The following is a 12788-nucleotide window of genomic DNA, read 5'->3' as shown; positions in this document are numbered from 1 at the left end:
ATGTATTCATGTATAGATATAGGCAGATTTACTAAAATGGATATATGCATGTGTACCGGTGTGCAGGGTTACATGTATGAAGGTGTGGATGCGTGCTGCAATGCGTTTGTGGGTGTATGAATATGTAGAAGTTAACAGATGTATAGATGTTCAGATGTGTACTAGAATGGATATGTGGATGTACAGCTGTAGGGATGTATGGCAGCATGGTGGTGCAGCGAGTAGCACTGTTGTCTCTCAGCACCTGGGTAGTGTGAGAGGGCATGGGTTTGATCCCCGCTCAGTCTGTGTGGAGTTTGCATGATCTCCCCATGTCTTCGGGTGCTCTGGTTTCCTCCCACTGTCCAAAGACATGCGGTTCAGTTTCCCCTGTGGTGTGTGAGTGACAGAGAGCGTGTGTTCCACTGATGTATGGATGAGTGACCCATTGTATGTAGTGTACAGAACTAGCAGTGGAAGGCAACTTGGTGAATAAGGTGTGTGAACTGATGACACTACATAGAGTTCATTGAAAGTGGCTTTGGTTGGAGGGGGGGGGAAAATAAATAAATAAAAGTCTGATAAATAAACAAAATGTATATAGATGTTCACATGTGTACTAGAATGGACATGTAGATCTAGAACTGCTGGAATATCTAGATTCGTACTAGAATGGATATGTACTAGATGTACAGCTGTGTGCCCGCATGGATGGCTGGCCAGCTGTTTACACGCGCACAAGTGATCGGCTCGCGCTCTCGTCCCCCCCAACCCCGGTCCGGTCTCTGCGCTTCCCCAGTCGTTGCTGCCCCGCCGTCCTCCAAAACGCCACCATGACGGCAAGACAGCTCGTGCACGACCCAGGCCGCGTCCTTGTCATCCGTCTGCGGTCTAAATACGAAGATGACAGTCGCGCGCGACGCTTCTTCGGGCTGCTGCGATTAGCGGCAAATCGACAGAAACCCCCCGCAGAACGGCGCGCGCCCGCGGTCGCTCCCCCCGAATCCATACAAACGGCACGCATTAGTCTAGAGGAGAGGGGGGTTTGAAAGGGTTTTAAATAAATAAAATAAATAAAATAAATAAATAAATAAATAAACGAGAGAGAGAGAGAAACAGGAAAAGAGCGAAAGCAGAGGATACTCGCCTGTTCGCCGAGGTCGATGGCCACGTTGGTGATGGCCAGGGGCACCAGGAAGCGGACCAGCGGCCAGTAGTGGGTGAGCGCCGGGAGCTGGACCATGGTGCCGGTGGATGGTGGATGGTGGATGGTGGAGAGAGGAGGAGGAGAGCAGCAGAGAGGAGGAGGAGAGCCCACCGGGACTGAGAGCAACGCCGAGCTCCTCCGCGCTTTTCTAGCCCGAGATTATGATGATGATGATAATCAGGAGGAGGAGAGGAGACGACGACGACGATGATGATGATGATGATGATGATGATCAGGAGAGGCCAAAGACGCGCTCGGTCCGCACTGCCCTCCTACACAACAACAACATCGCCGCACAATGATGAGCCGCGCGCGAGCAGCACAGACTCGCCAGAAATTTCTGCTGACAGATTCTCCATTGTTCATCCATCACCCGCGAGAAAGCGACAAAAAAAAAAAATATATATATATATATATATAAATACGCGAATAAACAGGCGGGGATAAGAAGGAAAAGAAAAAAAAAAAAAAAGAAAGAAATCGCGAAACGAACGCGGCACGCGCGCGTGCAAACGCACGGTACGTCACTCGGCCCCGCTGCTCTGCAGCTCCATGACCACCTGCACTTTAATCATCAATCACCATCAAATCATCATCCTCCTCATCACCCTGCTCTTTAACGCGGCGGCACGTGGGAGGTGGAGAAGCGGAGCGGAGAGGAGCGGAGCGAGCGCGGCAGGGGGAGGGGTTTCGGCACGCTGCAACCACTCCTCTCGAGGACGTCACGTCACGTCACCAGTCGCGCGCTGCGAGTGCTGGACAACATCTCGAGAACAATCTTGATATGACACCAGGCTTTTCTCTATCTATCTATCTATCTATCTATCTATCTATCTATCTATCTGTCCACGTTATGTAATAAACAACATTTTATCTTGAAATGTATTTATTTCTTTATTCATTTTATCTTCCCATTTATTTCATTTAAATAGAATTAGATTAGAAGTGTGAGTATCACCGCCGCGCGTTCACGTAATAACACATGAACATGTTACAATGTATCGCGCAATCTGTTTGCGGTGCAGGTGGCGCACTCTCCGTCACGTGACCGAGCCGCTCGTCACGTGGCCCGGAGTCATGGTCTGCGTCGCGTGCAATTGAGGGGAGAGTGGAGTCGCGTGACTGACTCTCATTTACAGTTATAAATGATTTTACAGCTTGAATTATACTGTTTCTGTGTCTAAAGTGACCCTCGGGCTCTGACTGTACTGTGATTAATGGGCCCGTTCATCGGATACAAGGTCGCGGTGGTCCGGAGCCTATTCTGGAGGCATAGGGCGTGATACAAGGTCCACCCCGGACAAGACATAAGTCCAACAGAGGTAGCACCATACACTCTCAATAATCGGTTTAGAGTCACTGATCCACCTGAAACATGTCTTCAGACTGTGAGAGAAACCAGAGCACCTGGAGGAAACGCAAACAAGCTCCAGATGGGCTGAGCTGGATTCGAACCCAGAGCCCACAGGCTGTGAGGGGCCCATACTATACCACTGCAGTGCTTGTGTTACAATGAGTGTCACTCTGTGTTTAAATATATTTTGTGGGGAACTCAGATCCACCTGCATGCTGTTCCACCCTGCCCCCCCCCCCCATGCTGCGTGGAACAAAGTGAGCAGTTTTTTTCCCTCCGCTGCTCACTTTATTCTTGAATCCTTTTGTGAATCCAAAAAAAGCCAAAATAGTGGAAAATTTTCATTGAAAACTTCCCCGCACACCAGAATTGGCTGATGTAGGATGAGGTGGCTCCACTGACAGAGCCAGCTGTGTGTGTGTGTGTCAGTCAGGTGGTTTGGGTTCCGATCAAGGGAAACCGCTGGCAAACATAACCACCCTCGACCTTCACCTTCACCAACAGACATAGCCAGAAAAACACAGCACTGCAGCTTTTCATTTCTTATTATCTTATCATTTATTTTATTCCTTCCAGAAATAGGTGCTCAGACATGTCCATTAAGAAGTACATGTTACACACAGCTCTTACTGCAATATTAGGAATAAAATGAGTATTAAAAATGGTTTAACTGATATGAAAATGTGAGTTAAGGTTTGATTTGCGACATGTTTGGGTTATGAATACAGAGAATTTTCAGAAGACATAGAAAGGTCTGGAAACAATATAGTGCAAAATCATGCAGTCCAGTGTTTCATTATTTCCTTGTTCCTTTTTCAGCTCAGAAAAGGGTTTTTTAAGGTGAAATGTGAAGGTGTGAGAAGTGCCCTGCAATGCAGTGCAGCAGAACTCAGGCAGTGAGCGCACTAACACAGTGAGTACTCTTTTATAAAGTTGAAAAAAAATTAAACGTTTATGGTAAGAGGTAAAGTTCCGGAAACAATGCGGTGCAATATGGTGCAATATGGTAAAGGCTGTGAGAACAAAGGTTTAGGTATGGGACTGTCTTGGGTACATGTATCGGTGTACATGAAGTGTGTGAAGCAGCCAGCGGGGGGCAGCAGGTGGCGCAGTGGTTAGAGCACTCAAAGGACCCAGGTTCGAATCCCACCTCCTGCTCTAGTTCCCTCGTGCAAAGTACTTACAGCGAACGGTAAACACAGGCCTGCTGTACGAAAGGGATAAATCATTGTAAATAAAATAGGTTCACATTGTTAGTTACTCTGGAGAAAAGTGTCAGCTAAATGAATAATTAACAATAAATAGTTAATAATAAATACTGTAATAACACTAACTGTTGTCCAGTCCGGCCTTGTTTATGAATAAACATACCCGTATGAAGAGTTTGACCAAAAACTGAACTTTAGAGGTGAATACCTGGCAGCTGGTGCATCTGCTGCCTCCCTTTTGCTCCCTTAATAAAGTCAGTTTTTAATTATTAATCATCTTTACCAGCAATTAGAACTCAGAGTTTGGTCCCTCTGCTGCATATTGACGCTGCTATTTCAGGAAAGTTCAAATAACAGAAAGTTTATCTATGATAAACACAGAGAACTGGCAACATGTCAGATTCCCTCATAATCTGATTCTTTTTTTTTTTTTTTTTTCTTTTTGACAGAACAAAAATATTTATATGGCTCCGCAGCGCATTCATTTCCATGTATGGGATTACAGTTTTTACTTTACACCTTTTCTTTTAATAATGAGGGAGCTGTCACTGGCTGGCTTCTTTTCGCTTCACTTTACTGGCGACATCTGAGCACGCGAGGCATTGCAATAACCGGCGCAAAATTTGTGGTAATGGTATCAAAATGTGAAATATTTGACAGAAATACTCCCAGTATCCAAATCGTGCTTTCGGACGTCGCCACCTTGTGGTCATTCCGAGAAACTGCAGCTGTTTCTGCAGGTACCTTCAGTGGCCCAGGATGTTGGCAAATACAAGGATGCGCCTTGAGACACACGTGACATATGGATCAGCCTCAAAAACATACAGAACGACGTCAAAAGCGGTAGGTTCCATATCTTAATTTTTTTCAAAATGTGCTACAAAAGGGTTTAAAAGATCGACAATGAGCACAACCTGTACAGAACAGTTACGTGCAGGGGTGTTTATGAGCACATGGGCAAAAATGGTGAAATGGTCATAGAGATGAAAACAGCAGTAGGATTAAAAATAAATATATGTAGCCGCGTTAGTTTGTAGCTATCTGCGATGGTGGTGTTTTGATGTGCGTTAAGGGACGGAGATTGAGGGAAAATTTGTGGCGTGTGGTGAAATGTCACAGGTAAGCAATCAGCATTACCTGAACAGAGCTGGAGTAAACTGTCAGTGTGAAATTTCTCAGTGCCATCCAGGGGGACAGGGGGGGAGTCACCGACGTACACCAACATCTGCACCTAGTTACATTGCCCCCCCAAAACAGGCACCCTTATGCAGTAAACAAGCATCTAGTTGCCATGGCTCCCAATTTTCCTAGTTAAACCCCTCACTTCAGAGCCTATTCCCTGGACCATGACCTGGTCCTATGTTCCTGCACACAAAGCCTACTGGTGAGGTAGACAAACCTAAGCGCAAGAGGCATCCAGTGGAAAACTTGGGGAACGGTCACCATTCATAAAATATTGAAAATGTATTTATTTATGTTTGTATGTATCTCCGGTTCCCCGCGACCCCGTATGGGACGAGCGGTTCTGAAGATGTGTGTGTGTGTGTGTGTGTGTGTGTGTATTTTCACACAAAAAGGACTGAACCCATACTGGATAAGTGTATAAGGCAAGTCGCTTGGGCCTAAACAAGGGTAATTAATTTCTTTTATATTTTAAAATTTACAAAACTTTGATTGCAAGGTAGCAGGTGTATTATTATTATTATTATTCTTATTATTATTATTACTTTTCAACTACCTAAATTCATGCAGGAATGTAATACCAGCTAGCAGTTAAAGTGAGAGCAGTTTTGACATTCATTGAAAAACCTGGATTTTCAACACTGCTAAAGTATTCATATTTGCAAGATTTTACCCTGTTAGGTTACACAGAAAGGGTCCTAAAGACAAGACCTGCTGCTTGTCTCAATAACAAGTTAGCTTTAGAGGTGATAAATGGGTCATCATTCCAATACATGCTCCCTGTGGGTGTCATTAAAACACTCCCAGAGTACGGAACTGGGAAAAATACGAACCATTCCGGGTGAGGAGACTTGGATCCAAAGGGTCGTGAGTCTTGGGGGCTGACATCTCCGTCTCAGCAACCTTTACTGAGTTTTACACCACAAACCAGGTTAGTGAATCGGTGTTAATGAAGTTAAACATCTGTCGTGTGCTCAGGGACGATGAAAACTTCATGATACGACTAGTGGACCATGTGGAAGTGGGTTAGATGGACATCCAATCCAGCTTCTTGGTTAACTTTTGCAAGACCTTGGTGCCAAGAACTCTCTAGCATGTTAAAAGAGAGCATTTAGCTGACACTTTTCTCCAAAGCAGCTTACAATTATTTACCCCTTTATACAGCTGGGTAATTTTACAGGAGCAATTTTAAGGTAAGAACCTTGGTCAAGGATTCGACAGCTAGAGGTGGGAATTGAACCTGCAACCACTGGGCCCCAAGGCAACAGCAGTATGCTAGCGGCTGTCCCTGAGTTTCGAAGGAGCCACTTATTCCTTAAACATGCAAAGTACCTAAATATAAAATGAACACATTTCCTAAATATGACCTTAACATTTTTCAATCAAAAGCAAAACCTTACAAAAAAAGTGTGCGATGCAGTTCAATACCATCACTGTCCAGTAGGTGTCAGTGCGCTCATGTGTTTAGCTCGAGAACAAGACTTACCGTAATTACTCAAAACAAAGACGCCACCGATTGTAAGGCGTCCCTATTTTCAAGTTCAAATGGAAAAAGGGCGCCATGGAATCGAGGGAATACGGTACTTTTGTTACATAAGTGGAATAATGGATGTGATCATTTCTACAGCAGGGCCCACAACAAAATCTTAAATACTTTTGCCCATTTTAGTATCTATTTATACTTTGCATTAACTTAAAATGACATCAAACCATGAAAAATGGTTTGCAGAAAAAGAATAATGACTGCATAATTAACACTCTTTCAGGTGCGTTAATCAAAGTATTCCCATCCGTGTGTTCCATCACAAAGCCTGGAGGGGACACACCCAGGACAGGACGCCAGTCCATCACAAGGCACCCCAAGTGGGACTCAAACTCCGGACCTACCAGAGAGAAGGACCCAGCCAAACCCACTGTGCCATCGCACCCCGTAGTGAACATTCAGAGTAAATTTGTACAGTGCAATGACCAATTACTCTGAAGTCCAGTAGCAGGGTCCCATCATAAGACATTTGCAGAATTAAACAGCACTGTGTTGCCAGGTTAGGCTCCGGCTTGCCATGGACCCTGCTTGGGACAAGTGGTTTCAGACAGTGTGCGTGTGTGTGTGTGTGTGTGTGTGTGTGTGTGTGTGTGTGTGTGTGTGTGTGTGTGTGGATGTTCACTGAAACAGTTCACCCCAAAACACAGCGAAGGAGCTTAGGCTGCTCTGGACTTGAACATACAGCCTGCTGTTTAAAAGTTTGCTTTATTCATTAACATACTATCGATGTCCCATCCCATTACCAATTCTCACCCACTGACTTCACAGCAGGGGGCGTAGCAGTTAGCGCTGTTGCGGGGAAGTCAAAGCGCTCAGGTTCGAATCCCTTCTCCCGCTGTTATGCTCTTGAGCAGCTTACTTACTCTGCGTTACTCCAGTAAAAAATTGCCCAGCTTTATAAATAGGTAAATCCTTCTAAGTAGCTTAGTGTACAAAGCTATCAATGTGCAGTAAGTCTCTGTGGAAAAGCATTAGATAAATGAATAAATAAAAACGGATCTGCGTTCAGCGTTAATCAACCGTGTCATCATGACCGCTGTGGTGTTTGTTCTCAGTCCCGCTCCGGTTTACTTTCACCTTCCACGGCCCACTTCCCCAGTTGCGTTCTGTACTTAAAAGTCCGCTTTCTCACCGAGCTCTCCGTTCCTGGACTGGTGAACCTTCAGGCGAGAGCAGCCATATGTCCTTTCGCTGGGTACCTGGTCAAACGGACAGAAATACCTTTCCAGGAAACTCATCTATGGTCCAGCGCTCCGGGACCGTCCGAGTTGGACCGAGGTCAAAGGCAGCGGTGAAAATTAGGAGGACAAATGCTTGGCTCAGTGTCCTGGTGACCATGCGTAACATGCCATGTTCTAACCTCCTACCGTTTGTCAACTCCCGATCACTGCGTCCTGGCAGACCCTTCTGACAATGTCCCCCGCTGTCCAGGCATCAGGTCCTTTTCGGACAGTGAGCCTGTTGACATGGTGGGCGGCACTCTGTTGTTTGTTTGAACACCACACGGTGAATCCAAAACAGCTGGTGGCGTAGGGGTTGGCGCTGCTGCCTTTAGCCCCCAAAGGTTGTAGGTTTCAGTCCCACTTCCAGCTGTAGTACCCTTGAGTAAGATACTTACCCTACATTGCTCCAGTAAAGTTACCCATCTGTATAAATGGGTAAATGATTGTAAGTTACTTTGGAGAGAAATGTCAGCTGAATGAATTGAAACACCAACTTGTGGTTCTTTACAACACTTCTACGTGTCCCTTTGTGTCCAAGTCAAATTGGAGACAATAAGTGAACAACGGAGTTACATTATAGGGGCAGCAATCAAAGGACCTCGGTTTGAATCCCACCTCTGAGCTAATTTGCTGATTTCCAGAAAAATGTCCCAGCTGTATAAATTGATAAAGAACAATAAGAAGCTACATGTAGAAGTCTAACATTGCAAATCATTTTGGAGAAAACACACGCGCACACGGTCTGAAACCACTCGTCCCAAGCGGGGTTGCGGCAAGCTGGAGCCGAACCCAGCAACACAGGGTGCGAGGCTGGAGGGGGAGGGGACACGCCGTGGATGGGACGCCAGTCTGTTGCAAGGCACCCCAAGCAGGACTCGAACCCCAGACCCACCAGAGAGCAGGACCTGGCCAAACCTGCTGTGCCACCATGCCCCCCTTATTCTGAAGAAAAGATCTCATAATTTAATAACGAGTAATTGTTGTACCTGACAGGGTCAAGACTGAGAACTCGGACTCCTCGGGAGCAGCCCTGCACTTTGCTGATTTCACAGCATCATAAGTGTTGAACAACTACAGTCTACACACCTTTCTAAAAAAGTGTGTATGGCTGGACCTCTGAGAAATGCGAAATTCCATCTCAGTGGAGAAATTACAGTTTTATTTCGCTACGAAAAACTCTTTATGCTCTCCGAGACCTTCCATACCAGTGTCAGCCGAATTGCCCTGCGGTAAGCGTCCCTTGCTTTCACCATGAAATGAGTATTTAATGAGAATCAGTGTTTCCCATGTGACATTACCGGTGTGTGAATTCCAGTTTCATGCATTTCTTAGAGGAAATCGTGTGTGTGGTAGAAACACACAAGTACACACACACACACATTTTCAGAACCGCTTGTCCCTTACGGGGTCACACAAGTAGTGCAGGCGTAAAAATAAGCGAAGCCCAAGTTTCATTGGTTAAACCAAGTAGGTAAGTAGAATCATAGTCATTTATTCATTTCATAAGTTTATTTTAAGATTGAACATTTAGATTTTATACTTTTGTTTTAATATTTTCTGCAAGAATAATGACCATCCCTATGAGGTGCACATAGATTCAGCAGCTCTGTACTCCATCATTGTCCTCTTCCAGTTTCACGAACAAAAAAATGTTTATCACTTAAAAGTTCTTCCAGTGTCCCCTGCGGAGGCATTCATTTCAAATGCCCTCCAGTCATGTTTTCTGCATGCCGGAATTATTTACTGAGCTCTTTCCTCATCATTTTATTCTTTCAGAAGCACAAAAACGCTTTAAAATATATATATTTAAGCACGATAAGTACTTCTAAATGTTTAAACTGAGGACTCCGTCTGATCCGTTATGTGTCAGCTGGAGTCGTCGAAAGCTGTCAAAAATGTTTTCTTCCCCTTTCTTTCCTGGAGTTGCTCTGCACACCACAACGTAGCGCGATGCTGCAGAAAACGTACTAGGATTGGGGTAAAAAAAGGTGCCCGGGAGCAGGAGGTGCACAATGAAGGTGAAGGCGCAGTGGGAAGAACAATCAAGGTCCATAAACATTCATTCCAAGAAAAATACACTTTAATTTTTTTAAGACTCAGCAAGTCATGCCCATGTAAACATTTCCTGGCAATGATCTAGAAGTGGGTGTCAGATTGCGATGAAGCAACTCTTGCAACTGAATCCTCTTCATCCCTGGTGTTGGTGTCTTTGTTCAAACTCAGTCGCCAATCAGAATAGTCCATCGCCAGCAGAATTTTCCGATTTTCGATGCTGAAACTCGTCGACTGGTCGCAACAAAACAACTGTACTCACGACCACCCGCCACATGGGAAAACACCAACGGACAGATGACTTTGTTTTTACCCTATGGACTCTGATCGTTCTTTCGTCTTGGGCTGTATTTTCACTGCCTCCTAAACACAAGGGCATTGATCGTTTTTTCCGTTTTATTCTGGTGTTCACATGTGGTTCGGTGTCATCAACCTGGTGGCACCGATTTCTAAATGCCTTCAAAAAATGGGCGGTGATCGTTGTTCCCTCTGCGCCTTCATGTAGTAAAAGCAGAGACACTGAGCTTGGAAACATGATCCAGTGTTTGGAGACATGGCGTGTGGCCTGTCGCCGGTACAGAATGCACCACACTGACATTGAGCAATGTGCATTTGTGGAAAGAGATCCTGCCGGGCGATGTAACCCAGCCGCCTACTGGGTTCCCATAATTACATTTACATTTATTTAGCAGACGCTTTCCTCCAAAGCAACTTCCAGTGAACTCTATGTAGTGTTACCAGCCCACACACCTTATTCACCGTGGTCACTTACACTGCTAGATACATTACTTAACACTGGGTCACTCATCCATACATCAGTGGAGCACACACACACTATAGGGGAAACTGAACAGCATGTCTTTGGAGTGTGGGAGGAAACCAGAGCACTCCAAGACTTACCCTGCTAGATACACTACTTACACTGGGTCACTCATCCATCCCCTTTGACTGCACACCCTTTCCTCACCATGTACAGTGAGCAGAGTTTGGCCTTCACGGTCCTTTATCCAGTGAAATGTATGTAGGTGGGGGGGTGCGGTGGCACAGCGGCACAGCAGGTTTGGCCAGTGTCCCCTGTGTGGTGGGTGTGAGGTTTTAGCCCTGCTTGGGGTGCCTTGTGGCAGATTGGTCTGACGTTGGTTGTATGTAGGTTCCAATCCATACTGGAAGTGTAAAAATGAGAAAATTGCAGGAAATATTACAGCAATTACAGTTCATAATGCAAATATACAGTCAGCACGACTGGGCTCACATTGCTGCCGGGACATTCTGTGCCGAAATGCTTGTGTAGCACAAATTGTGTTGCTTAAATAAAACAGGTTTGCAGCCAGAGTGTATGAGGGCAGTACAACCACTTAGTTATACATGTATTCATTTTCAAAGGGCCCAAATAACATAAGACCCTGCGGAATCGTTCAGCGCACAGGGCGGCGATGCTCAAGGTCGATGAGGTTGTTTTTCTAATAATACGGTCGAGGTGAGCGCTGTGCTGACGCTCCGTTATTGTTCTAGAAGAGTCCGAGCGGAGAATGTTGACCGCACAGAACGGTCCGAGCGAAAGGTTTCCCTGAGGCTCTGTACATTGTGATCTTCAGAGGAATCCACCACTCTCTTCATCGCCACGGGTGGCAGCTGAGTTTATTTCGATCGCAGCGTGGCGAGGACCCGGAATAGCGTCTGACCGGAGCACGACACACCCCGGTGCGGTCCGGTACCGTGGCCCGGCCTGTGGAGCGTACTGTACCGAGGCTCAGCTTTCGGCGCCGGTCAGGGCTTCCCCAGCGAACTCCGCTGAGCACTTGGCAGAGGTACAGCTCCAGTTTTACCCCCCCCACCCTGGAACCCCACCCTCTCAGGCCTTGTTTCATTACTAAACATGGCCTTAGGTCATCCGGCACACTGGGGGAACGGGCGCAAGCTCCAGCCACCCCTCCGTCAGAAGACAGCACTGCTGTTTTTAAATGAATAGCTCATCTTGGGGTGGGGAGTGGTGGTGGTGGGGGGGGGTTAGGAAGCGGCATACAGGCAAAGTCAAAAGTTTGAGTGCGCCTCGCCTTTGCTTATATGGGACAAACTGGGCAGAAGAGTGAAAGCAGAGCAACGCGCACGTGTCCGACACGGGACGCGGAAGAGCGGGGAGGACAACGCGCCTCGTTTCCTCGTGTGCGTGCAGTAATCGCATAAAGGGGCCCTAGCTGGACATCCGTGGTTTTAGGCGAAACCTGTCCTCAGAAATAAACCAACTGGGTAGTTGAGAGCTACTTTATTGTTATTATTAAGGTATTATTCAACTGACACCTTTGTTTTATTTGACTTAGAATGTTACGTTTGTATAACAAACTACTCACACTTATTTACCCTTTAAAGTAGCTGTATGCAGTATCGTGTATCTCACACACACACACACACACACACACACACACACACACACACACACACACAGTCTGAAGCTGCTTGTCCTGGGGCAAGCCGGAGCCTAGCCCGGCAGGGTACAGGGCCGGAGGGGGAGGGGACACACCCAGGACGGAACGCCAGTCCATTGCAGGACACCCCAAGCAGGACTTGAACCCCAGGCCACTAGAGAGCAGGACCCGGTCAAGCCCACTGCGCCACCATGCCCCCCAGTGTATCAGCTGAGAGGAAATACCTGGATCAAGGGTATTCCAGCAGGGGCAGTGATTCAAACTTGCATCCAGTCATAAATTTCAGTGGATTAAAATGAATTAAAGCAATTAAAAATGCATTAACAATAACAAAAAAACTACTGGAATGTGATATTGGATCCTGATTTACTCATTTTGGTGTCAGGAAAAAAAGTGTGGTAAAACTGGCTAGTAATATAACCCTAACCCTAACCCCAAATACAGGGAAGGGACATTATGTCTATTCCGGAGGGGTTTATGATGATGTTGTCCCATAAGGTCCACATGGGCTCTTCACAACAAGGTTCTCCAAAACTCGAGATGATGTGTTAACATGGAAATCCTTTTGGATTTGGGTTTAGTTTCGTGCGAACAAACCAACGGCCCTTTCCGGCAGT

At 46.1% G+C, this 12788-nt stretch overlaps 1 protein-coding gene across 1 annotated transcript in view; it reads right to left on the bottom strand.

Moving 5' to 3' along the window:
* The window catches only part of ankhb (ANKH inorganic pyrophosphate transport regulator b), a 32162-nt gene extending 30818 nt beyond the window's left edge, over positions 1-1344 (bottom strand). Inside the window, exon 1 of the mRNA XM_018757767.2 lies at positions 1127-1344. Within this exon, the coding sequence (XP_018613283.1) occupies positions 1127-1222 (96 nt within the window). The 5' untranslated portion in view covers positions 1223-1344. The remainder of the gene's footprint in view (positions 1-1126) is intronic.
* Between the last annotated feature and the right edge of the window lie 11444 nt (positions 1345-12788).

This window comes from Scleropages formosus, chromosome 7, assembly GCF_900964775.1.
Source record: "Scleropages formosus chromosome 7, fSclFor1.1, whole genome shotgun sequence".
NCBI classification, from domain to species: Eukaryota; Metazoa; Chordata; class Actinopteri; order Osteoglossiformes; family Osteoglossidae; genus Scleropages; species Scleropages formosus.
This window is presented reverse-complemented; position numbering and strand designations above follow the sequence as displayed.